The following is a 27,685-nucleotide window of genomic DNA, read 5'->3' on the forward strand; positions in this document are numbered from 1 at the left end:
TCTATCCGAGCTGACTTAGAGTGAAGACGGAGACACTCTGGACAGGTCACCAGAGACAAACGATCACACTCACATTCATACCTGCAGACAATTTGGAATCACCAGTTAACCTCAGCATGTTTTTGGACTGTGGGAGGAAGCTAAAGAACCCGGAGAAAACCCACGTATGCACAGGGAGAACATGCAAACTCCCATGAAGGCGGGGAAACAAATTGGGCATCTTCTAGCTGCAAGTTGAAAGTGCTAACCTACAAGCCACTGTGCAGCCCCATATTTAAAAGCTAGACGCTGTAAAAATTGTCTCATTCCAAATATACAGTTTAAACACCAACATTAAAACACACTTAAACATAAGTTTGTATTGTGTTTTATTTGATCTTAATACAAATTTGAAGTACCTCATAATTTAGACAAAATAGACATGAAAATTGTCTAAAAATGTAAAAAGCTGCAACTGCTACAATTTGTCGAAAGACTGTTGAAATAAAAGTTCACTTCTTCTTGCAGCATTTATGTACATGTCCAACAAACGTTTTCACTTTATTTTCATGTAACAAGTCAGTAAAAACACTAAAACAACCCTTTTTTTGTTATAAAGAGGAAAAAAAAACAGATTTACTGGTTTTAATTAGGAAATCTTGGCAGAGTGTCGGTGTTACCCCTGCTAGACATGAAGACACCTCATGCTGGTCTCATAAAACTGTTGCAGTGTTTCCACTTGGACGCAATTGTTCTGCTCTGACGTGTTCACACAAAGAATTCACTGTTGGGAACGTTTGTCCCCTCTGAAGTCAACACCAGCTGAGCTGTGACTGAACATGTGGCAGGTAGCCAGGAAGAGCGTGTGTGTGTTTGTGTGTGTGCCTGTGGGCTGAATCTTTTCTGCATGTGTGATGTGAAAGTATGTTAAGCTGAGGTGTGAAATGTGGCATTGTACAGTGGGGTGAGGAGGAGGAGGAGGAGGCAGCAGCTGGTTAAGTTCTGGGGTCTGCACTGCGGCGTTTGAGCTTCTCGGGATTGTTGGAGGCCATGTGTGAAAAGTCTCTAAAAATGTCCTGGTAGGTTTCATCACCTAGAAAAAAAACAGAGAAGAAGTGAGACTTCAAATTCAAAGTTTACAAGAATATTTAACAAATAAAAGCTTGAAAGTTTAAGAATTAATACTGAAATTGATGGCATCTATTCATTTGTGTCTCTCACTATTTTAATGAAATGCAGCTGTTTGAGTCATGACATGAGTCATTTCACAATTGGAGGACATTTTATGCCCCGCCCATCAGATTTCATATAATCCATGTACAAATGCTAAAACATGCAGTTGTTTTGTAAAACTGCTTGTCCTGAGACCAAATCTAAAAAACTAGGAGAAAAGAATGTTTGAAAGTATTTTTTAAAATACCAAGTAAATCTGGAGTCCCCCCTAAAATATAATTTTTCTCTTGTCCCACCCCCCTGATGGCTAAATTGAATCTCAAATACAAAGCATTAAAATGAAACTTTAACTTCCTTTTTTTGTATCTATTTTTTTTTTAACTTTGATGTCTCCTGTAAATGTGGAAACATTTATCTTTTACTGTTACTTTTTTTTGACATTTTTCCATCAGTAAGTTTGTCCTCTTGGTCAGCAGTAACAGCTAGCTAAATGTCTAGCTTCTACTGCTGAGAAAAAGCTAACATTAGCATGGATTAGCAACCCTGTTACTGTGATTAGAGTAGGGTTAGCAAACAACAAATAAAACATGGAATAAAAATGGTAGCATTGATGTGTGCGCTGAGTCAATCAAGCCTTTGACAGTTTTTTGTCTATCATTGATGAAATAGGTTTCTTTTTCAAAAAATTTCAAGCCCAAATGTTCTCCAATTCTTGAATTAATACTGAGATTAATGGCTTTACTCATTTGTGTCTCTCTCACTATTTTAATAAGATGCAGCTGTTTGAGTCATGACATTTTTCATCAAAAGCTACATAACTTTGGAGAGGACACATTCAGTTTTAATGGCAACTATTTCCTGAACATGTTAGGAGCTGTAGCCCTAAAGCAAGACGCATGCAACTGAACAAGTAAACACACGTGTAAGGGCATGCACATGCACTTTACCTCTTAGTTTTTGCTGTAGGTGGCACACTGCACAAGCAGTTGAGACCAGCCGGACGTCTCAGTGGGCAGAAGGCAATGAGTGCACACAACAGAGACAGACAATGACAAAGCACAGCACGTCAAATACTGACCAGCAGTCGTTTCAAGCGGACAAACGCATCACGTTTCCATTCCTTCACGACTGAGGACTGGATTCAACTCACTCTCTATGGAACAAGAGCCTTGATCTAGATCAGTCATGAAGGAATGGACTTTGCAGCTTAAAAAAGAGCCAGGTGACAAACAAAACCCACTGTTAACCGTAAGCTCACAGGCTATAGCACAGAGCTCTTGGGCCTAGCTGACAGCAAAATAAATATAAACATAACAGTGTAAAAGCTTCAACTGAGTCACTATTCACAGAATAGTGTGAGAAAATTGTCACTGAGAACCAAACCCAACGCTGAATTTAGCTTACATAACTGGAATGAAAGGACAGCTCAACACACAACCAGATACACCATAAAGACTATCTAAGAGTCAGCACAATGTACATACTGGATAGAAAAATATCCAAAATATACTGAGAACAGGCCTGGTATAGGTCTATTATATATACATGTTCTTAAAGCTCAGTTATACAACAGTGAGACATTGAAAACACCCACATATAGCGCTGTCTCCTGACAGGGGATTTAGATAGTTTGTGGGTTTCAAAGTGCAGGAAGATGTGCATTTGTAATTCAAAGTGCATGCAGATTCCTAAGTAGAATGTTTCAATGTTCGTCCTGTGTTCATAAACCTGTTTCCATCTGTGTTCTTGCTTTTATTCTCGTCGTACCCTGTGTTCTTTTGGATTTTACTCATTCACAATGTCGCTTTTTTCCTCCTCTGTAACTAAAAGCTGATGATGCATGCCTCATTGTATCCCTGTTAATCATTTTGCCCCCCTAGAGCCCAGCCGCTTATGTGGTTCTTTATAGCCTGGAGACTCTTCCTGGTGTGGGCCAGCCCACCTCCTGTCCCGCCCAATAACCCTCCAGATCCCTGCCCCCCTGAATGACCTGATTGGCCAAACGCTCCGTCCATCTCCCGCATCTCCTTGTTCATTTTGGCAATCCGCAACCTGAAACACAGAAGCTCAGTTAGAAGAGTTGCCGTTGCTAACTGCCTTACGTGTCTCACTTTGACTCAAACACTCACAAAGTGACGATGTCTGCGTTTGCGTTGTCCACGGCGATACTTATGGGGTCTTTTTGGTTCTTGTCTCTGGCGTTGTAGTCAGCTCCTCGTTTCAAGAAGAGACAAACCAACCTGGGAATGCGAGCAGAGCAGGCGTGAGAGCGCTCGGTGTAGTCACTTGGTTGGAATTATGTGTTATGTAAGTTGCTCTGTTGAAAATGTGAGAGTGTGTTCGTCCTACCCTGTGTGACCCAAGATGGTGGCGTGGTGCAGCGGGCCTCTCCCGTTGCTATCTGCCTGGTTGACATTGGCGCCATTCTGCAGCAGGAACTCACAGGCCGCCAGAGCATTCTGGTCAAAACAGAAGGAAGTCAAATGTTGATATCTACTCTGAACCTCCCCCCATTATCACATTGTCTAAGCAGGTTCACTCAACTGGACTAAAATGATAAAACCCTGCAGGTGGCACCTAATGTCTGCCGACAGATTAACAGCTTTGCTATACTTATGCTAGTTTTGAGGATAAAAATGCTGCAGTTATCCTCAGGGTTTGCCCCCTGGTTACATAAATGTGCTTTGAAAACTTCATGCCAGTGCATTTTGAGGGTGGTACATCTTTAAAGCTCAACTGAAGGTCATCAGAATGAGTCATAAAAATCATCATTCAACCTCAATATTCACAAAAAATTTGATGGCAGTGAATTGAATGGGGGCTGCACAGTGGCTTGGTGGTTAGCACTTTTGCCTTGCAGATAAAAGATCCCCGGTTTAAGGCCACGAACACAATGGTACCACATCAATGCTACCATTTTTATTCCATGTTTTATTTGTTGTTTGCTGACCCTACTCTAATCACAGTAACAGGGTTGCTAATCCATGCTAATGTTAGCTTTTTCTCAGGAGTAGAAGCTAGATATTTAGCTAGCTGTTACTGCTAACCAAGAGGACAAACGTACTGAGGGAAAAAAGTCAAGAAAAAAGTAACATTTTTTCCCCATAAATACAAGAGACATCAATTGAAAAAAAAACAAACAAAAAAGGAAGTTAAAGTTTCATTTTAATGTTTTGTATTTGAGATTCAATTTAGTCATCAAGGGGGTAGGATCGGAGAAAAGTGGCTTTTTAGGAGGAACTCCAGACTTATTTGGTATTTTAAAAAATCTTTTCGAACATTCTTTTCTCCGAGTTGTTTTTTTTTTTTTTTTTTTTTTAGATTTGTCCATGTCCTTTCTGCATGGAGTTTGCAGAGATGGGGACTTGAGACTTGATGACTTGGACTCAAGTCAACTCGAGTCACTGTTTTAATGACTTGTGACTTGACTTGAAAAAAAATAAAATACTTGCGACTTGACTTGGACTTGGAAGTTAAAGACTCGGGACTTGACTTGACTTCAGACATGATGACTTGAATGACTTGAGTGTTATTATTCACATCATGTTTTCATTTTGAATGATGTTGTTGATATGTAAAATGCTGGATAGTCGAACATAAGCTTTTAATTTGAAATCGTATCAATCAGCCCCGCCCTCCCTACGTTGGCTACCTTAGCAGGCCTCCACGGCAGCGCCCACCGCCGAATATCAACATGTCAGCCGTACCCAAGGTAATCATCACCTTCGGGTATCAGGATTTCTATCAAGACGGTAAACGACGAACAGCAGTTTGCAAGACGTGCAACGTGAAAATCACAGACAGTCAGATGACAACGTCAAATTTCGTCCGACATTTGAAGACCCATTCGGCCCAGTAAGTGCTTGTCAATTTGTTTTTAATATCAGAGCCTGTTTACACTGTCTGGTTAGTTAGCATTTTAGCTAATGTTAGCTTAATAGAACAGTAAGGTGTTGGGGGATTAGTTGCTGCCTTGGGTAAAGTGCGCCGTCACACAATCAATAATACTAAAAAAAATGTTATTCTCTTCATAAGTGCTTGTCAATTTGTTATTAATATCAGAGCCCGTTTACATTGTCTTTTTAACATGTTGGGCACATTAGCCAGTGATGTTTACTGGTAGTTACTTATATCTTGTCTTTTCACTTTATTAAGATCATATTCTGCAGGTAAAATAACAATAATGTGACTTGACTTGGACTTGACTTGCCCAAGACAAAAATACTTGGGACTTACTTGAGACTTGAAGGTTAAGACTCGAGACTTACTTGAGACTTGCACAAGTGTGACTTGGTCCCATCTCTGGGAGTTTGCATGTTCTGCCTGTGCATGCGTGCGTTTTCTACAGGTTCTTCAGCTTCCTCCCACAGTCCAAAAACATGCTGAGGTTAACCGATGATTCTAAATTGTCCACAGGTGTGAATGTGAGTGTGATTGCTTGTCTCAGTGTGTAACCCTGTGATAGACTGATGGCCTGCCCAGAGAGTCCAATGCTTTCACCCTAAGTCAGCTGGGATAGACTCCAGCCCCCTGTGACCCTAATGAGGATTAGATAATGGATGGATGGATTGAATGTTCTCACCACTGAGACAGCCTGTATCAGCGGTGTGCTCGACTCCTCAGCCACATTGACCCAGTTGACGTCAGCTCCGTGGGCCAGAGCGTCAGCCATGACGGGGAAGTTCTGCAGGGCTGCCGAGCGGTACAGCAGCGCCCCGGGATGGAGACCGCTGAGATCCTCCTCTTCCTCTTCAACTTCTGATTAATCATTTTTTAAAAGAGGAGACACCACAGGTGAATAAGGTAAAGCGTTTAATGAAAAGATATCACATTACATGACAGGTTTTCTGAAAATGCATGTTTAAATATGAAAATTAGCTACTATATATGTAAAAATTTGCCTTTGTGTCCAGAACAGAAATCAGAGCACTGGAGAAAGCCAGCTTTTTGTTGACTTGTTAGAGTTCAGGGTTTTTACAGAAGGTATAAGAGATATCTTTACCACTCAACATTTTTATAAATAAAATGTTATATAAATCCGGTTATGAATGAAATACAAACAAACCATTTCCCCATTAAAGCCTTCAGGATATACACTACTGTTCCAAAGTTTGGGGTCACCAAAGGCACTTTTCCACGAGCACCTACATGGCTTGACTCGGCTTGACTGTACTCGATTCGGTTTAGGTCATTTCCCATAGTACCACCTCATCGCGATTGGAGTTGTCATAGCACGGGGCCCGGAAGTCCCTTAACGTAATTTGTGTGTGACACAAACGTAACACAATAATCGAGGCGATGGTATACCTACTGCTCGGTCTATGGCTTTTTGTCAGCAAGTTTTTTTCAAAATGGCGAGTTTGGTTTTCGTGAAAGAGTCGCTCTTGTGTGTCATCACTCCCTGTCTAATGATTGGCCTGAACTCTGTAGACGTCACATTATCGGCTCGATTCAGCTCGCTTGTACCTCCGGCTGAGTAGGTACTAAAATAGTACCTGGTACCAGGTAGTAGTCCTAATGGAAAACCTCACAAACCGAGTAGAGTCAAGATGAGTAGGTGCTGGTGGAAAAATGCCATTAGAAATGTCCTGATTTTTGAAAGAAAAGCAGTTTTCCTCAATGAAGATAACATTAAATGAATCAGAAATACAGTCTAGACATTGTTAATGTGGTAAATGACTATTCTAGGTGGAAACGGCTGATTTTTAATGGAATATCTCCATAGGGGTACAGAGGAACATTTCCAGCAACCATCACTCCTGTGTTCTAATGCTACATTGTGTAAGCTAATGGTGTTGAAAGGCTCATTGATGATTAGAAAATAAATGTGTGAGTTTTCATGGAAGACATGAAATTGTGTGGGTGACCCCAAACTTTTGAACAGTAGCGTAGATGGGAACAATATTGTAAAGTTTGGTATACATAAATGCTACTGAATTGGACATTCCTGGCTTAAAAGTCTCTAATCTAATCTAATCTTTAAGTGAAATATTACAACTGAAATCTGTAGATGCAAATTGACATAATGGTAAAATAGACACCTAAATGTGTATTCTAAATTTTGCCAAACTTAAAATCTCAGAGGCTTGGTTTAATAGATTTAAGACACTTTCAAAAGGTTTGACAGTTCACGTAGACAGTCAAACACACAACTTGTTTCTGTCTAGTCGGATGACGCATCTCTGTTTTTGATCTCACCTTTGTGAAAGCTTGTGTTGTTCTTTTGGACGATGTCACTGGGGCTCAGCCCTAAGGAGTGAAAGAGAGTCATGATTACTGGTTTCATTCTGCAAACTGCCACAACAATAACACACACGGATAAAATACAGCAGAATAGGCACATAGGATTATCAACTTTTTGCTGGGTCACCAAGTTTGGGGATTTGTAGGTGTGCGTTTCTGTTTTGCTAACATCAGCAGGAGTTAGTAAGTGATGAAGATGACGAGAACAAAGCAACCAGATGAGTTATTTCTCATTTTTTACCTGTGAGCCGCGGCAGAGTGGCTCGGTTCGGTTTGGGTTTTAAAGCCGGTTTCTGTACGGTCCGATCCTGCGTGGTCGCTCGGTTTCTCCTGGCGCTGGACCGCCTCAGTGGGGGGTTCCTGCCAGTCTCTGGCAACTTTTGGATAAACTTCTTTTCAACGTACTTTGAACGGATCCAGGATTCCTTGTCTCCTCTTGGGGATAGAAATAATAGATCAGAGAAGAAGAAAGAGAAGGCAGCAAGCTTTTATGAGGCGATGTAAAAATATGAAGAAGCCTACATGCAGGCTTGTGTTTGTCAGTATGTTTGTGGTTTCAGTTCATCTCAGTTTCAGTCCACAACTTGTGCTGTGAATCAACAACACGCGATTATGACGCACTGATTTTCCTTTAATGAAGTGATAGATTCATCTTAAAGAGGTCTTAATGCTCACCTTTTCTCTAATATTTAATGATATGCCAAACTTAAGCTATACAATTCAGGAAAAATAATCACATAGGGCATTAATTTGAAAGTTTGCACATAAAAAAGACCAAATTAATGATATAATACACCACCAGTCAAACATGTAGATACACCTTCTCATTCAATGCTTCTTATTTATTTGTATTACTTTCTACATTGAAGATTAACGCTTGTTTTCGACATAATTCCATGTGCATTCTTTTATAGTTTTGATGTCTTCAGTATTAATCTACATTGTATAAAATAATTAAAACCATTGAATGAGAAGGTGTGTCCAAACTTTTGACTGCTAGTGTAAGTCTGGACAAGAATGGAAGCTCATTCTGCGCAAAGCATGCAGCCTCACAACAAGTTTCCGGATGTCACAACATTAACCATCTGCATGATATACCTGCGGCACTTCCTGTCTGCTGCGGCACAACACAGGAGAGAGAAGAGGAAGTCACGTCTAAAATGAGTGGTAGGTTGCTGATAAACTTATCTGTAAACTACAGAGAGCACATCTTTCTAAGTCAGCCGCTAAGGCCGCTGATCGTCTCAACAAACAGCTATTTTGTGAAGAGCTGGAGCTAATCCGGTCATACTCAGTCAATCAGTGTAAAACAATTAAAAATAAAAAGGCTGAATTATATGTTCATGTAATGTCATCAAGATGTCAGCAGGAGGAGATGAAGAGTGTGTTTTTGCAGCTGCACCAACAAAGATATTTTATCAGTTAATTACTAAATAATGACAGAAAAAAGATCCTTAAAAAAGAGAATTGCAGTTCTGTAAGTGTAATATAGTCTCATCTGGAGGACCAAACATGATGTACAACCAGTATTTCAGCATACAGAAGATCAAATGTGGCTGAAATGAGGCACTGTAACATGATTCAGATACTGCAATTTAAACACACCTCAACAACAAACTCATAATTAATCTTTAACATGTTATTTATAGCGATAGAAAATAAATGAAGTCACACCGTTGTGGAAACAAAAACGCTTTGAGCATTTTTTTTGTTTCTTTCTCTTCTTTCTGTTATGTTTAAATAGCTTTATCTATTCATATTTCAGAACCCTTCCCGTGGGCGCTACAGAAACTTAGCATTGCAATTCCACAAAGTTTAAAGACTTGGAAATGACAGGAATAATTCAAACTGAAGCAAAAGAGGCACAGATATTGTGGCGTTCCCTCCATAGCCCTCATGTCTAATTAATTTCCTGTTATTATTGTTTAAACTGAAGCAGAAGCACGATAACTCTGATGTCTTAGTGCTCCTCCACAGCAGAATTGTTTTAATGATCCTTTGACAAGCAAACTGGACTGTAGATGTGAAATCTGAGAAATTACGTTTTAATGTCTTTACACTGAGATGAATTATTTTACCTGGGACTGGCCGGGTGGGGCTTCTTGATGGTGATCTCATCGATCCGAGCCTCATAGATCCTGTTGATTACTGTGTTTCCTAATTCACACATCAACTAAAGAAAGCGGCAAAACAAGAAAAAGTATTTCAGTTTTAAAAAAAGAAACTTATGCAACACATTGCTTATTGATCATTCCCACTGGAACTCTGCTGCTAACACAGAAAAGTGTTAAATAATGAGTTAAATGGTTCACTTACCTTAACAAGCTCAGGCTCCCAGGAGTCGAGAGTGAGGGAGCGTACTTTGGAGAAATGGACTCCCAAGCTCCTGTTGGGGAAGAAAAACATTAAATAACAGGCTTCAAGATGTGTGTGTGTGTGTGCCTGTGTATATGTGTGTGTGTACCTGTGTATTCCTGAGCAGACGATACACAGTGTGATGCCGAGGTTGATGGAGGCCCAATCAGGACCGGGCTCTCCGCAGTCGCAGCACTGCCGGTTCCCTGGAATGGCCTGAACCTCGTCCAGCGCCTTGTAGCCCTCGTCTTCCTGATCCCCGCCTCCCCCGCCTCCTCCCCCTATCAAATGGCTTGCTGACATCGAGCTGCAACGCTGTCTCTGGTAACACGAAAGCACAGGATTGACGAGACGCACGAAGGCGCAGCACTTCCTCTGCAGATTAAACTCCCGTCGCAAAACACAGATGGAAACGATAGTGTGCGTGCTGTCTGTCCGAGCGTGTGAGTGGAGGTGTGTATACTCACTGGGCTGTGTGTGTCTTCCCTGCGCTCCTGGAAGGCTGAAGCGATGCTGTTTTGGACGGCGCTGATCCATGCTTGCTGCTGCCTCTCTGAGTCCGCCTGCAACAAGCAGCACCTGCATGCACACACATAAAATCACACATCAACACACACACGCACACACATGGCGTCAGGGTAGCTCAGCTGGTTGAGCAGGTTACCCATAAAGAGTGATATAGTCTAGAAGCCATACTTTCCTTATTTGGTTGTCGGTTTAAAAGTAACGCTATTCTATACTAAGAAATGACAAAATGAACATAATCCAACTAGACAGAAAAGCAGACGGACAGACGTACACCTATCATCACATAACTCCCCCACATTCCTTGGCGGAATAACTAACAGCAACATGCTTTAATCCACACACTTGCTGCTGCTGATGAAAATTCACCACCATGGCTCAAATACACGTATGCATGAATGCAAGAAGCTGTTCACCCACGCAAACTCACTTTGACGGGGAGACCACTTCAAAGCAGAACCGTCTCTCGTTTTCAGAGCTGGGCTTGACTGTGCAAAGACGCAAGTCTTCCACCACAACTGTAGGCTGGTCCTGCAAGAGACGAGGACAGGAAAAGCATGCAGGTCAAACAGCGCATGTACTCGTGTGTTCTCATACAGCTCTGAATAAAATGAGGTATTCATCTGAAACGTACCTTGAATTTTTTTTGATACACCAGCTGATTCTTCTGAATTGAAAACCAGCGCCTAAGGTGGAGGAAGAGTATAAAAGATGACAATGGAGTCTGTGATTCAGCTATTTCACTTTCTGTTAAACAAGAGACAAATGGTGGGCATATGCAGCTCAGTTTAGAAACTAGCATGAAACCCAGTGAACATCTGAGTCCTTTTAGTGAGGCCTACGGAAAGAACAGGCACACAGACCAGTGCAGCTGTTCTGTGTTAAGTATTGGTGGTAAAACGGCGTACCTGCTCCAGGTCTTGAAGGCGTTGCTGGCTCTCTTATAGAGGTAGCCCTCCATTGCAATCCCATTAGCTGCGTCCGCATTGAAGTCCATAATGGAGTCATCATAGGACATGTCCTTGAAATGTTAGAGTCATTTGTGTTACTGAAGTTACTTTGTCGGGAGTTGAGAGCTGTAGCTGCTGCATTGTTAATCTAGTTCAAGGCATATTCTCAGAGTTTGTTTTTTTTTTACAGTGATTTAGAAAAAGTCTGATTTAGCATTACAGATTCTAAATGTGGAACCTTCGTTACCTAAAATGCAACACAGCCACAAACATACAGCTAGTACTCCCAACATCTAAACAGACTTTGATGTGGCATTAGTGGTGTACCCCTTTAAATGGTGAATCTGTATTTACCTTTTGCTTGATTGCTGCATGCCTTTGCTCCATGTCCCTCTTCTCCCTGGCAGCGTTTAGAACAAACTGGGTGTTCTGTCAGAAAGGAAACGGAGACACACATTCTTTAGATTCTTCAGAATATTATATTATACGTTATTACACTCTTGTCACGCATTTCACTCAATAGTGCTTTCTTCAAGATGCTGACATGAAGAGTTTTAAGAAATTCTAGTCTTACTAAGAAGTCTGATTTGCACTTTTATTCGGGTCAGTGTGGAACTAGTACAGATTTAGTGTCTTGCCAAAAGACACACTAGTAGTAAATATAGATGTAGAACTGTTAATAACTGCTATGATCACCATTTGAATGATGGAAAGCTGCTAAGAAACTCACGAGAATCTATAATTGTATGTATTAATAAGGGACTTCACAGTGACTTGGTGGTTAGCACCATCGCCTTGCAGCTAGAAGATCCTTGGTTCACGCCCCTGGGATCTTTTTGCATGGAGTTTGCATGTTGTCTGTTTTCTTTGGGTTCTCTGGCTTCCTCCCACAGTCCAGAAACATGCTGAGGCTAACTAATGACTCTAACTTGCCTCTATGTGTAGCTCTGCGATAGACTGGTGACCTGCCCAGAGTGTCCCCTGCTTTCACCCTAAGTCAGCTGGGACAAACTCCTTTATGAGGATTAAGTGGTGTCTAGATAAAGGATGATGGATGGATGGATGTATTCATAAAAAACCTCCATGGACTTTTTTGTCCATCTATCTATACTTTAGTTTCTGTTTAATGTACTGTAATGACAATCTTTTCCCTCCTTATTCTTCCCTCTCTAACAAATCTGCCTCTGTGTAAGACAGAAATGTAGTGAGATCCACAGGTTTGAGGCGAGTTATCACCCCTGTAGACTCTTCTGGAAACAGGAATAAGGAAGTGTTGAACTTTTTTTGTGCATCAAGCGCCAAACCAAAGAACAACACCGGTGGTTTCTCTTGTAAAGAGTCTGTTTAGTGTATCATTCCAGCGTCTTTCCATTTCTCTGTCTCATCTGCTTTTTCTTGTTCCTATCATTTCCTGTTGAAACAGGAAGAAGGCTTCATGTGGTTTGATTCCGACATCGAACTTTTTCACAATTCATTTCCTGATGCCGTTTCTTTTTGAACAAAAACATTTTCACAGCGATACCGCTGCTGTTCAAGGTTGACAGTGCAGAAAAGATTTTCCAGTTTCCTCAGTCAAAGTGCAGGAGCTAACACACGCACACACACACACACACACACACACACACACACACACACACACACACACACACACACACACACACACGGACACATGGACATGTGAAATATTTCCTGTTGTTGATCTCTTTTTCCTGTCACGATGAAAATGTAATGTCATCTTGTGACTACTCTGCCCCACCACAGAAAGATGCCAAGACCAACAACTTTTGGGTCATTTCACTAAATCTGCCAAACCTTTTGAATTTGTATCCTGCGTCATAAATCATCTGCAAAAATATGTTTTAGAGTGTTTGTTTCCTGGCGAGTGAGACACATGGGCTGACACTTTTATTGCCGCTATATGTCAAAGTGCAGTATATTAAGCAGTTCTTCCAAATAATTGTTGAAGACTCTCAGAAAGATTCATACGAATACCTGTCAGAGGCCAGAGGATGCATGCAAACAAATCTTGCACAAGAACAAAGTTAAGGTTTTGAGAAAATTCCAGAACCTTGTCTTTTTTCATTTATCCAATAATGTGCATCATATCATCCCCTAAAGCGTCTGTCTATCAACAGCTAGCTAAACACCTAGCTTCTACTCCTGAGAAAAAAGCTAACATTAGCATGGATTAGCAACACTGTTACTGTGATTAGAGTAGGGTCAGCAAACAACAAATAAAACATGGAATAAAAATGGTACCATTGATGTGTAAACTGAGCCAATCAAGCCTTTGATAGTTTATTACCTATTATTGATGAAAATGGAGCATAAATTTGTAAAACAGAAGGTTTAGTTTTCAAAAGCTTTGAAACCAAATGTCCTCCAGTTTTGGAATGACCCTTAAGTCTGTATTGGTAACTACCAAGCTGAAACCTGGAGGTGATTAGCATAGCCTAGCATAACAAAAAAGAAACACTTAGCCTGATTATGCCCTAAGTACAAGGCTCATTCTTTGTCTTTACTTTGATTCTCTTTTCCCTAAGGTAAGCTCATTGCTTCTTCTTCTTTTTCTTTTTTTTGCAGAAAGAAAGCATCATTATAACTGTTAAAAAGTACACAGACATGACAGGTATGACAAAGAGACCAAAGGCCCAGCTGGCAGCGTCCTTTAGCTGACTATTTGCAGCAAAATTGAATTTCTATTCTTTCTATTCTGCACTTTTATACGCACATAATACACGTTTATTGTCAAGTTAAGTGTCTCTTTTATGACCTGAGCAAAGCTAGATTCAGTCATAGAATTTAATGACGACATCTCAAACAACAGCTGTATGATCTGCAGTTGTAACAAAGGAAATGATTACCTCTTCATTCAGTTTATGACGATATTGATCGAGTTCTGACAGAGACTGGTGGCCTTGTTGGAAGAGCTGGGCTTGGGCCTCCATCAGCGACAACATCTAACAGGAATAATTTAGACAGACAGGTATCCTAAATTTTTACAGTAATAAAATAGCCTGATCAATATGAACATTACAGTGCAGATTTTTCAACAACTTAAAATAGGTCAGAATGAACTCACTGCCATGAGAATGTCTGTCTTCTTCTTGGCCTCAATGACATTTATCTGAAATAAAAGGAAGTCATAGTTAAAGAGATTCATTTTCCCAGGACCAAAAAACTCACTGGTCAGCCGGAAGCCACAACCACAAGCCTGGAGAGAAGCCCTGAGGCAAACCTGTTATCATTCACAACACAACTAGAATCAGACGGGCTCTTTTCTGTCTGATCCAGGCTGTTGTTGGAACCTGGCTGATCATTAGCAGTGAACCCTGTACAGGCGTGATTCTCTGCAGACAGGTTAATAACTAAAGGGCTCAAAGCAAAAGAGGGAAAAATCGTTTTCATGACTTTAAATATTTTTTTCTCACCTGCAAAACATAGTCCAAGGCCTCCGACCGAAAGGTTTTACGTGCATTGAGCAGAGCGTTACTGGCCTCCTCCACTTCGTGCTGCTTTCCTCGTGGAGCCTGAGCGTTTCTGGCCAGCGCCCCCTCCAGGGCTTCACTGCTGCGCTCAAACTCTTTTCTCACATCCTTGAACCGGCGAACATCTCTGAAGGACAGGAGGTGAAGAAGAGAGGCAAACAGGCTTTAATCATCCTGGTTTTGTGACTATTTAGCCTCTGCTTGACACATAAACTAATTACTGCGCCAAGGAACGTGACTGAGTTATGTGACGATCGGCGTTGGTTTGTCTGTCTGTTCACGACGTTACTCAAAAACGGATTTGGATGAAATTGTCAAGGAAGGTCAGAAATGACACAAGGACCAAGTGATTAGATTTTGGCAGTGATGCAGCTTATAGTCTGGATCTACGAATTTGTTAAAGATATCATCCAGACTTTTCTCGTCATATGTCTTCCTGTCATATTCTTACACAGTTTATTGTACTGTAAGCATGTTAGCTCTGTGACTTCCATTAAACGTTGACAGACTGTGCAGGTGGGGACTGGTGGTAAATGGAATTAAGTCTTGTATTACTCATGCAGTGTTGTGTGTATTATACTGGAGGGCGGTGTAGTGGTTAGTATTACCGCTCACAGCTAGAAGGTTCTGGATTTTGGTAGTCTATGGATATGCATGGAAGGTTAACTGACAATTCTAAATTCAAAATAACTCATGGATTAAATCTCATCAAGTTTATTCTTAGTGCATCTTGTTGAAACATGACAAGCAACGACAAAAGTATTTGGAGAAAAACAAGACAGAAAACAGGACAACACTTGTAAAATTAAGAAACCTAAAACACCAAAGAACACGACAAACAGGATAATATTTTGCATGAGCAATTACTAAAATGGTGTTTAAATCAACAAGACGACATGGTCATCAATATCCCCCGCCACATGTGATGTCTATGACTCTATATCCAAAATAGTGATCAAGGGCCATAACTCTGTTAAATATTATCGCACAGGTCTCATTTTCGAACTTGATCAAGGTGTCCATGGTGTGAAGCTACACACTAAATTGCGTAATCCTAGCTGTAATAGTTTCCGAAAAAAGCTGTCCCCTTAATCTCGGACGGACGGACGGACGGACGGACGGACGGACGGAGGCCAAACCTATATTCCCCTTTTCCACTTCGTGGAGGCGGGGGATAATAAAGCTGACTTAACCCTCGTGTTGTCTTGCGGGTCAAAACTGACCTGTTTTAAAGTTTGAAAATGTGGGCAAAAAAAATTACTTTCAAAGCGAAAACTTCCGCATTTTTGACATTTTTGGGGAATTTTTTAAACATTTTTTGGTGGAAAAAAAAAAAAGTTTCTTCAAGAACATTCAGAAAAAGATTTTTTCCCGAATGTTCTTAAAGAAAATATTAGAACTTTTACTGATATATATGGAATCACTTTAGAAATTTTAAGATTTTTGTGGGGAAGATTATTCATTTTTTGAAAATATTTACAATTTTTATTTATTTATTTATTTTAATTTTCATTCCTTGCCAAATTTGGGGATTTTTTTTTTAAATAAAACTTTCAAGGGAAACTTTGAAGGAATTTTCTTCCTGAAGATTTTGTAAAATCTTTATAAATTTGGGGAATTTTTTGCAGACTTTTTGGATTTTTTTTTCAGATAAGAGAACAATATTTTTTGGTGCCGTAAATGAGGACAACAGGAGGGTTATGGAAAATCATATTAGTCAGTGGGTAAAAATGCAGCAAATGACTGCTCACATGCTCCTGACGTCCGCCGTTATCTAATCTAAGTACGATTCCCACTAACAGAAGCAGACTGAAGTATGAGGAGAAGGAGAGTGAAGGATCAGAAGTTAATGGTTGGCAGTGATTCTGTGTGTGAATTACACTGTTGCAGGTGGGAGAGAGGCACAGATACCGAAAGCATTACATGAAACTGACAGGGAAAGCAGTTCACTCACTCTTTCACAAAGTTCTGCAGCTTCGTCTTGACTGAGTTCTGTGTGGTCTCAATGACCTCCTAAAAAAAGACAAACTGTCAAAAAAAAACAAAAAAAAGTCCATTCATGGAGAAGCTAAAGGCTGGAACAGATTGACAGACGGACTCACCCCCTGTAACTCCAAGATGACAGACAGCTTTTTGGAAAATTTGTCCAAGCAGTCCTGCAGGGCAGACATTTCAAACCTTAATTTAGCATCTTTCATGTGTTACAAACATTTCTATTCAGTGCAATTTGCAATCCAAATCCCATTTAGCGCGACTATTTTGAATTTAAACACTTCCTTTGAGTAAATGTGACACCCTCTGAGTGGAAACGGAGATAGCAGGAGTGTATAAATAACTCCTCGATGGCTGGTATGTCGGTGTTCTCCTCTCACCTCCATCATTTTGTCCTCAGAGCAGTGGTGTCCCAGCTCCCGGAGGCCGTTCACAAAGCTCTTGCTGGTCTGGCAGTAGGTTCTGCCTGCCTCCAGCATGGCATGGCATTGCTTCACGAGCTGGGTGACACAAATACGCCAAGCCACAGTCAAATACAAAAATGAACACACTGACGACAGATACCTGGAGCAACGAATGTCAGAATCAGTCTGTGTAATCAACAGATGAATTTATTTCAGAAATCGCAACACTAAAGCAGCGATCAAGCTGAATATAACTTCCTGCTTCCGACTGTTCTGAACTCATTAAACCATTCTGACCATTGATAAAGCTGCAATGATTGATTCATTAAAATAACTGTCAACTACTTCGATCCCTGATAAATTAGAGATGGATTAATCTGTCATTTTTTATTTCCACCTTGTTAAATTTTAATATTTCCTGGTTTCTTTACTCTTCCATGTGAATAAACTGCTCATTTGAGGGCATCATCTTGGGCTTTAGAATGCATTGACTAACTGAGAAAACAGCCTTGTTCATAGAGTCGATTGTAGATTGAGTTTGAATGTTAGATCTTATTTATATTAATTGAGTCGCATAACAACATACACTACCATTCAAAAGTTTGGGGTCATTTAGTCTATTCCATGAAAAGTCACATTTTCATTCATGTGCTAGCATAACTGCACAAGGGTTTTCTAATCATCAATTAGCCTTTCAACAGCATTAGCTAACACAATGTAGCATTAGAACACAGGAGTGATGGTTGCTGGAAATGTTCCTCTGTACCCCTATGGAGATATTCCATTAAAAATCATTCGTTTCCAGCTAGAATAGTCATTTACCACATAATAATGTCTAGATTGTATTTCTGATCCATTTAATGTTATATTCATTGAAAAAAAAAATCATTTTCTTTCACAAATAATGACATTTAAATTTCGTTGTACTGGCTACAATGACAATAAAAGACTATTCTAAGATTCTAAGATTTCTAAGTGACCCCAAACTTTTGAATGGTAGTGCACCCTTTTCTGTAAATAACCACAACTACCCATCCATCCGTCATCTATACACCACTTTGTTCTCATTAGGGTCATGAGGGCTGGAGCCTATCCCAGCTGACTCAGGGTGAAGGCAGGGGACACCATGGACAGGTCACCAATCTATCACAGGACCACTCATAGACAAACAATCACACTCATATTCACATCTATCCGCAATTTAGAATCACCAATTAACCTCAGCATGGTTTCACATGGCTGCACGGGTGGTTAGCACTTTCGCCTCGCAGCTAGAAGATCCCTGGTTGGCGTCCCAGCCTGGGATCTGTCCACATGGAGTTTGCATGTTCTCCCTGTGCATGCGTGGGTTTTCTCCAGGTATTCCAGCTTCCTCCCACAATCAGTTGAGCTCATGGAAAATGCTCTAAAGGCTTCATTCACTGCCATTGTTCTGTGGTAGCAGAACGATTCTCTAAAGGCAGTAGTGAAATGCTACTAAATTCTCCACCTTGGCACGGTGTAGAGGTATTATTTATGCTACTTCTTGGTTTATTTATTTATTTTAATGCTTATTTGGCAGGGACAATAGATACAACATTGCCACAAAAAAGGGAAAATGTGATGCATATAAGATATCTAGCTTCAGCTAATTTGCAGTCTTTGTCCCCTATAGCTCTACTTCACTCTACTTTTTGAAAGTTTTACTACTTACTTGGCAAATTACAACTTTACATACAAAGCACACATTTGTCTTATATAGCTGCCAACTCTTTGTACTTATTTGTACCTGCATCCAATAAAAGAACTCTATGTAGTCAACATAACTGTTGGCCTGAACATTCTGAAAACAGATCTAACTGCTTCTTCTGCTGGAGTCTAAAGTTGTAGGGGATTTTTGGTGACTTCTTCTAAAAATAACGGACACAAAAGGACTTCCAAAAGTCCTTTTATATCTGTCTGTAAGATCAGACATGTTGCAGCATGATATGATAAAGAATGGGAACAGAAAACAAATATCTGCATCACTTCTTTAATCGAATTTCATGAGAAAACACGCCACACAAGCTGGGAACTTTCATTTTTTTGTTGCTTTCTTTGGAAATAAAGCTGGCTACAACTGAGGAAACACTGACACTGCTGTGGTGTTCCCCCAAGGGTTCTTACACAGAGCAGATGAACCCAGTTAGTCCAGTTTTTGTCATCACGACACGCCGCTGTAGCCAAACATAAATCAATCACCTGCATGATTGCTTGCAGGTACAGTGCAGCAGGTGCTTTGTGTATTGATGAAATGTGCAAAAGGTGAAAACCTGGAGCCACGAACAGCATAGCAGGGTTTTGATTATTCAGTAGGGAACAGAAACACAGCATGGGGCTGATGACTGTCAAATGAATAGACCTGAAAGTGTGACATGTATGAACACTTATGAGCAACAGAGAATATTGGTCGTCTCATCAAAGCAGAACAAAGGCTTGTTCTCTAGCAGGACAATATGATGGGGAAGCGGCACCTGCTGCTACTTCCTGCTTATTGTCAGGTGAAAACACCTCAACCACTGATGGCCGCCTCTCACTTCACTGTCCCTTCTGATACCTGTGAATGTCTGTGTGCTTGTTTGCGTACGGCTAAAGTAGAGAACTGACTCAGTATGGTTTTGGAGAAGCTTCTGTAGGAGCAGCATCTTACCTTTTCCAGCCGTGTCTCAAGTTCACTCACATCGCTTTGGACTACCTCGATGTCAGCTCTGAAAAACACAGACACACAAAAATGCAGTCATGCGCAATATTGCAATATGGCTATAAATGTACTTAAAATTCCTGATTTATCCATCTAAAATGTGGTTGGACTGGAAATAACCGTAGTCATCACTTGAGAGTAGACAACGGTTCTTTGTCAATCCGTCAATTTATCATTCAATTGCAGCAAACATTCACCTCCAAAATTCTTTTTGTTTTTGTTTTACATCACTGCTGTTTGGATAAAATGTTTACCTGATATGTTGTAGCCTAATTCAGGGTTCCCTGCGAGATGACTTTGCAGAGTGTAAAAAGTGACGGAGATGACATTAACTGCAGTTTTTTACATAAATATGACTGCTATTTCATGTGTCCTTTGCCTTTGTAGATACACTATCATCTGCGAGTTGAAATGTATAAATGAACGTGGCGGAGTTACATGACAGTCGGCATGGGTTTGTCCATCTGTCTGTCTGTTAGCAACATTACTCAATAACGGACCAACGGATTTCGATGAAATTTTCAGGGAAGGTCGGAAATGACACAAGGACCAAGTGATTAGATTTTGGCATTGATGCAGCTTGTAGTCTGGATCCACGGATTTGTTAAAGATTTCTTTATCATTACAAGATAGTGGCATGGCGTCACTGTAACTATGACTAAATGCTACGTCAGCTGCCTGCTAATGATCACATGATTGCAATCCTACTACAAATCGACCGTTGCAGACTTATCCGCCGGAAATGATATAAAGAACAATTGATTAAATTGTGGGAGAGTCCCATGAATTCCCACCGCCTGCTATATATTTAGGTCACACAATACGGTATCCATACATAACATACACATGCATAACACATGCCTGTGCTTAGCACAAGGTCATTTTGTGATCCAAATTACATTTGGCGCAAATATTCTGAATTTAAACACTTCCTTTGAGTAAATGCTCTAAATACGCTCTGAGTGGGAAAATGACACACGAGGTAACAGGAGTGTATAAATAAGTCCCTGATGGTTCATATGTCAGTGTTCTCCTCTCACAAAACGTTTTTGGGTACATCTATATAACCTATATCTCATCATCAATAACTAATAAACAATTGCTGCATTTCTGACAATGCCATATGGGGGAATGAGCAGCCTTGGCAGAGTACTGTACGCTTTGAGTGCTTTTCTTGTTCAAATTGCGCTGATATTTCTGAAGAAATTCCAGGTTTTTCATTAATGTCTTGTAAAAATATATGTGAACATTTTCAGAATGTACTATTTTGCACCAAGACTAAGGGAAAATTTGGAGTAGTCATCATTTCTAGGTTATTATGTTATGATTTTACCGGTTGGCCACCCTGAACTAAAAAGAATTTGACACCTCTGGTTTAAATGTCTTGTTTAGTGCATAATTCTAATCACATTTTCTTGCTGAGTATAATACTGTAGGTAATACTACACACTTCTGTGCTGCATGTTGCATATTGAGGTCATGTATGATATTATCACAGGCAGTAACTTATCACTGAGTGCTTGTAGATTAGCTCAAAAGCTATAATATTCAATTCCTTTTCAAGCCTTAAGGATAAGCCTGGTGCATTTACAGAAACTACTGTAAATAGTTTCGCATTCAGAGCAGGTTTATAGAAAACATCTATCTATGATGCTGGAAAAAAAGAACAAAACTTACATATCAAGAAGTGAAAGAAGTGTATTTGAACTGAAGATTCAAAATAAAAAATACTTTTCATAGACTTATTTGCAATTTAGTTGTACTAATAAACGTTTATGATAATTATCTGCAGCTTAACATTGAATCTTAAATGTTTTCTTTGTCAATGGACAGCCCGATCTCACGAGGATTCGTGAAACTGTCACGTAAGTTTTAGTTTCGGTTTCGTGCGCACCAACACGATTTCGTCATGTTTTCCGTGCCGCTCACCACGAAATGCACACCAATGTATTTTAAACGGCGGGCTTTTCGTGCCACTCAGAACGTATTTCAAAAGAATGTGTATATTATATTTTTAATGTAAAACCGCGGCGAATCCAACGCTATATTTTGCATGACATCGTTCCTAAACATAACCCTAACCATAATCCTAACCATAACCTAACCATAACCTAACCATAAGCCGGTGGTACACTTACCAATTTGCATAGGAATTTCAAGAATGTCCGGCGGCCGGCGGCCACAAACGCGATCACACAAGCAGTATACGCCGATGGACAGCTTAGATCGTCATGAATCCGCCGGTATAAACCACTTTCAGATGTGATTACCACAGCGAAAAACATTTCGTGGTGAGCGGCACGAAAAACATGACGAAATCGTGTTGGTGCGCACGAAACCAAAACTAAAACTTACGTGACAGTTTCACGAATCCCCGTGAGACCGGGTTGCAATGGAAGAAAATTAGATTTTTTTTTTCATACATACATACACAACACTGGCTATTTTGTTGTTTTAGTGTTTAGCATCACGGCTGCTGCTATTTCAAGTCCCGGGAAATCTTTTTATACGAGTTTCTCTGTAATTTAGTGTGATGTATTGGGTATTTTTAGAAACTGTGTGACCTTCAGCACAATTGAAAATACATTCCTGTGGGTTTGAACCAATCTTAGTGGACACTAGTCGTCGGGAGTTTGTGTAGGCCTGAATGATTGCAAAAACAAACAGCCAGTCTTGAAAACTGCTTGATGTTTTTGTTTTTGAGTACAAAATGTGACCTTTTTAAACATCCCTCACACATGCACGACCGCTTAGAAGTTTGGGTCATTTAGAAATGTCCTTAATTTTGAAAGAAAAGCAGTCAATGAAGATAATATTAAATTTATCATAAATACAGGATAAGCAGGGGTGTCAAACTCATTTTAGTTCAGGGGCCACATTCAGCCCAATTTGATCTCAAGCGAGCCGGAGCAATGAAATCATAACATAATAATCTATAAATAACAACAACTCAAAATTTTTCCCTTTGTTTTCGTGCAAAAAAGTACATTCTGATAATGTTGATATATAAGGAACCATCTTTTTACAAAACATTATTGACACAATAAAATTTGTTAAGAAAAATATAGTAAATTTCCACAGTATTATGCATCAGTTCATCATTTACACATTACAACTTACAGATCACAGAGTGTCTACAAAGGAACAAAACATTCAGTCATAGATATCTGGAACTGAATGATATAGTGTTTTACTTTTAAAAAAAAGACAAAATATGACAAAAATAAGACACATAACAACAAAAATGAGAAAAATGACAATAAATGAGACAAATCACACGAAACAATAAAAAAGACACAAAAATTTTGACAAAAAAGGTTCAAAGTGACCAAAAATGGACACAGAGACAAAAAATGACAAAAGTAAGAAACAAAACAACAAAAACGACACCCAAACCAATGAATAAAGCAAAACACAAAATGACAAAATAAGACAAAAAACACAAGCAAGACAAAAAGGAAACACAAAATGAGAAACAAAATGACAAAAACACGAGACAAAAAACAACAAAAACAAGAAAAAATATTACAAAAATGAGACACAAAAAGGCAAAAGACCAATAAACAACCTAATATTTTACTTTATGATCAAAACAACTTGTCATTGTCTAGAAATTATTTTAAATTTATAGTTTTACAAATTTACAAAATGCAGTTAATGTCTTCTCTTTAATTTTTACACTTTACAAAGTCGTCCTGCGGGCCGGATTGGACCCTCTAGTGGGCTTTTGGCCCGTGGGCCGCATGTTTGACACCCCTGGTCTAGACATTGTTAATGTGGTAAATGACTATTCTAATTATTGATTTATTGTGTATGACTACATGTTGATAGCCCTTCTTGATATCAACATCTAGTCCTACACAAGTTAGCTAGCTAGAAACGGCTGATTTTTAATGGAATATCTCCATAGGGGTACAGAGGAACATTTCCAGCAACCATCACTCCTGTGTTCTAATGCTACATTGTGTTAGCTAATGATGTTGAAAGGATAACTGATGGTTAGAAACCCCTTGTGCAATTATTTTAGCACATGAACAAAAGTGTGAGTCTTCATGGAAAGTATGAAATTGTCCAGGTGACCATAAACCTTTGAACAGTAGCGTAAACACGAAACTCTGTAAGAGGTCCCGGCTAGTTTATTGCTTCTCTGTATCTCTTTCTGCTTGCCGCCTTCTTCTCATACCAATAGCTCAACCATGTGGTTTCCGCTGCCTTCCACCAACAGTACAGAGATACAGAGAGACAGAGGAAGAAAAAAAAGAGGCGAGTCTGAGTGAAGAGAAGAGAGGAGGGCCTGGACAGACAGTAACTGTCTGTGTTTGTTAGTGTGGGGAGGTTTGAATCAAAGTCTGAGGTCATGTCCTCTTGAAATACGACCAAATGACATGTCAGCTCAGGACAGAAGGAAAGGAAAGAGAGGACAGGATTAAAACAAGCTGAAAAGGAGACCACTGTGAGGAGGAGTGAAGGATTCATTCAATAAAGAGGACCATCCTTTTCACTTGTCCCTGCATGAGACAACGCAGAGTAAGAAAGCAAATTAAGATGGTGCTAAAGCTGAGTTTCCGCCGCGGTTCTCCCCACAGAAAACACACTTCCTGTCTCCTGTTGATCACCTCAGCACATCTCGCCTCTCTTCCTGTTGCCCTCCCACCCCGTGGTTACTTAGCAACAGGAGGTAGCACATTTAAACTGCTGTCCAAAGCCGTACAGTTTTTCTCCTCCCTCGTTTTGCTCCTTTGTTTTCCTTCACTTTCCTTATGAATTAGTTTGACTGACTGCTTGACAACCTCCCTCTCCCTCCTTTCCTTCCCTTTCCCTCCTCGGCTCTCACCCCGACACGAGACCTCACCACGGCAGCTGCCACAGCTCAAACTTTCCACCACTGTGCAAGTCCCATAAATTCAAGACGGGCAACGGAGAGAGGGTGGAGATGGAGAGACTGAGGACTGAAATGAGCCAGATCAGCTGTGAGCTACAACCCCGGCCACTGTGGCTCAGGCGAGGTGCCAGAAACGATCAGGGCACGCCCAAGCTGTGCCAAGCTCTCTTTTTGAGCCGCTTGCAAAAGCAACTTACTGACACTTCCCTTTTGATTACACCACATTGATGCTGGTGTTGAAAGAAAATTAATTGCAGTCTGTTGCTGACATTCAGCACAATGACAGCTAAATTATCTAATAGCTCGGAATTAGGTCTTTGCATGAGTAAGAAAGTTTGTGATTTTGACATACACTACTGTTCAAAAGTTTGAGGTTGCTTAGAAATGTCCTTATTTTTGAAAAAGGAAGGCAGTTTTTTCAATGAAGATAACATTAAATGAATCAGAAATACAGTCCAGACATTGTTTATGTGGTAAATGACTATTCTAGCTGATTTTGCAACCATCACTCCTGTGTTCTAATGCTACATTGTGTTAGCTAATGGTGCTGAAAGGCTAGCTGATGATTAGAAAACTACTGTGCACTTATGTTAGCACATGAATAAAAGTGGAAAACAAGAAAATGTCACAAACTTCTGAACGACATCATTCCATGTCCTGAAGTTTCACACTATAGGGGTAACCCATGCAAGAGTCATGTTTTCGTTGAGTTTCTTTGCCTTGCTAAATCACATTCACATAATTCTACTGGTCTGAGGAATTCAAAAGAAGTGATTTTGAAGTATATTGATATAACATTTTGACAGTACATGATAAATCTATGTGTCTTAAATTAGAGAATACATCCACAAACTCCTTTTTGCTGTTTACACCAGATACCAGTATATGATATCAGCACACCATATGATGGATTATCCATGAGTTTGAACAAAATATAAGAAACACTTTGTATCTTGTGAAAGAGTTTTGAGGGAAGATACAACCCTTGAAACACACTATCATTCAAAAGTTTGGGGCACTTTGAAATGTACTTATTTGTGAAAGAAAAGCAGCTCATTAAATGAATCAGTAAATGATCATTCTAGCTGGAAACGGCTGATTTTTAATGGAATATCTCCATAGGGGTACAGAGGAACATTTCCAGCAACCATCACTCCTGTGCTCTAATGCTACATTGTGTTAGCTAATGGTGTTGAAAGGCTAATTGATGGTTAGAAAACCCTTGCGCAATTTTGTTAACATATTATTTATTTATTTATTATTAACCTTTAGTTAACCAGGGGAAATGTCTTTGAGATTAAGAACCTCTTTTGCAAGGGAGTCCCGGCCAAGATAGTTAAAACACTATTAAGACACTAGCAAAAAAAAAAAAAAGTAGGAATAAAACTACATTTACAAGCAGTCTCAGTTTGGATTTAAAAGTGCTCAATGAGAATAACTTGGTTAGTTTTCAGAATAGAATTCAGAATAGAACAGAAAGCAATAAATGATCTTATGAACGGAGAGAGTGAAGATCAGAGTTTTGTGTGAGTTTTCATGGAAAACATGAAACTGTCTGGGCCATCCCAAACTTTTGAACAGTAGTGTACATCGGGAATGTCACCACTATAATCTGATGTTACTGACATTTTAAAATGTAAGGTTTTGAATGGATGCCATCGACTTTTCAGGGCAGATAGAAGCTTCCTGTGGCTCAAAGATACAACTCAGAGCAGCAGTGACAGCTTTCAGATCAGGGTTTACAGCCTGCAGGCCTGCATGTAGGGTCTCATTGCTTCTAGTGGCATGACAGCTCAAACTCCCTGAAAATAAAGCTTTTGGTGTCTGAAAAGTAACACTGACGCCAAAATAGTTCAGTTTAGTAGCTTTTCCTGCCAGGTTTCCATTTTTTCCCACTGCCTGCATCAGCATGGGTAATAAACGCACAGGTGGAACTCTTACCTGAAACGTGGAGAGTCTTTCAGACACTCCTCAAAGTCCAGCTTGACTGTCATCCTCGCCTTTTTAACTGCAGATCACAAAAGCCTTTCTGTATTTATCTGAACCGCCACTTAGAGCTAGAGATAATGGACAGGAAGAAAAAGCAGCTCCTCTCGGTCTTAACGCTCCACAGCCGGACTCATTCTTCTGGGTTGGTTTTGTTTTCCTGCAGATCAGATCGTCCTCTTCTGTCCTCCGATCACAGCTGATTCCGAACACGACCTGTCACCACTTATGAATGGACGGAGGGGATGGTAGCAGCTGCGTTGTTACCATGTTATCCGGGAAATTAAAAAAAAAAGAAGCGAGACAGATGGAGAAGATGCTGCAGAGAGCGGGGCGCAAAGTTTCCTCGAGTGAGCGATTCGGGTCGATATCCCTAAATGCGTTAATCAGAAGGCAGCCCGCGTTTTAGATATTAGTTATGGACTTCCCGGCGTGCCGACTACAGTACTCTCTGTCTTTCACGCACACATGCGCGCGCGCACGAGGTCCAACCCCCCCCCCCCCCCATGGCACCACTTCCGGGTTTCTTACTCATGGCAAATTGTGGCTTGCAAGTAGGAAACTACTCAAAATGAGAGGTTACACTACAAAGTCAGTGTTTTCTTGACTAACTTCAGCATGTTGCCTCACATGAAATGACAGATAATCTGATATTTTTATGTATTTTTAGATATATAACTGCATACAGGTGGTGTGGTATGTCTCTCCTCCTGCTGCTGTATTTCTTAGTTTCGCATAGACTGGGTGTGTATTCTTGTCTGGCAACCTTGTCTGTTTTGTTTTTGTTCTGGTGTAAAGAAACACCTACCTGCTCTAAAAGACTTCCACTGACTGTGAACCCATGCTATGGAAGCACATGTGTGCCAAGAAAAAAACACACACTATGGTAAGTAATGTATGGTAAAAATAAGAATTCTTATGGTAAAATGATATGATGTGATAAGGAATCAAATTAATATACTGCAAATCATATAAATCGATAGTTAAAT

At 40.1% G+C, this 27,685-nt stretch overlaps 1 protein-coding gene across 2 annotated transcripts; it reads right to left on the reverse strand.

Moving 5' to 3' along the window:
• Window positions 1-351: 351 nt before the first annotated feature.
• acap1 (ArfGAP with coiled-coil, ankyrin repeat and PH domains 1) lies at window positions 352-27,173 on the reverse strand. Of its 2 annotated transcripts, none has more exons than XR_007939893.1 (23): window positions 26,652-27,173; window positions 19,778-19,835; window positions 17,086-17,205; window positions 16,816-16,869; window positions 16,668-16,726; window positions 14,657-14,840; window positions 14,308-14,352; window positions 14,090-14,185; window positions 11,580-11,654; window positions 11,184-11,296; window positions 10,910-10,961; window positions 10,706-10,806; window positions 10,218-10,329; window positions 9,860-10,071; window positions 9,712-9,781; window positions 9,474-9,568; window positions 7,637-7,830; window positions 7,351-7,401; window positions 5,735-5,910; window positions 3,502-3,611; window positions 3,282-3,392; window positions 2,100-3,204; window positions 352-1,072 (listed from the first exon to the last, which is right to left on the reverse strand). XR_007939893.1 is itself a non-coding variant. In XM_022217469.2 (23 exons), exons 1-23 carry the CDS (start codon window positions 26,702-26,704, stop codon window positions 975-977), a joined length of 2,301 nt encoding a protein of 766 aa, XP_022073161.1. In that variant the 5' UTR covers window positions 26,705-27,173; the 3' UTR covers window positions 352-974. The 2 variants fall into 2 exon arrangements, 1 of the variants encoding a protein (XP_022073161.1); XM_022217469.2 differs by having other exon boundaries at window positions 3,143-3,204.
• Between the last annotated feature and the right edge of the window lie 512 nt (window positions 27,174-27,685).

Source organism: Acanthochromis polyacanthus, chromosome 23 (assembly GCF_021347895.1).
Source record: "Acanthochromis polyacanthus isolate Apoly-LR-REF ecotype Palm Island chromosome 23, KAUST_Apoly_ChrSc, whole genome shotgun sequence".
Taxonomy (NCBI): Eukaryota; Metazoa; Chordata; class Actinopteri; family Pomacentridae; genus Acanthochromis; species Acanthochromis polyacanthus.

What these genes read in the sequence shown, in the direction of transcription:
- acap1 (XM_022217469.2), bottom strand. Translation starts at nt 26,704, where the DNA reads ATGACAGTCAAGCTGGACTTTGAGGAGTGTCTGAAAGACTCTCCACGT. An exon ending in GTCATAAACTGAATGAAGAG is followed by an intron (nt 11,655 to 14,089) that starts GTAATCATTTCC and finishes CCTTTCTGACAG; the next exon opens with AACACCCAGTTTGTTCTAAA. An exon ending in GCCTTCAAGACCTGGAGCAG is followed by an intron (nt 10,962 to 11,183) that starts GTACGCCGTTTT and finishes CCTCCACCTTAG; the next exon opens with GCGCTGGTTTTCAATTCAGA.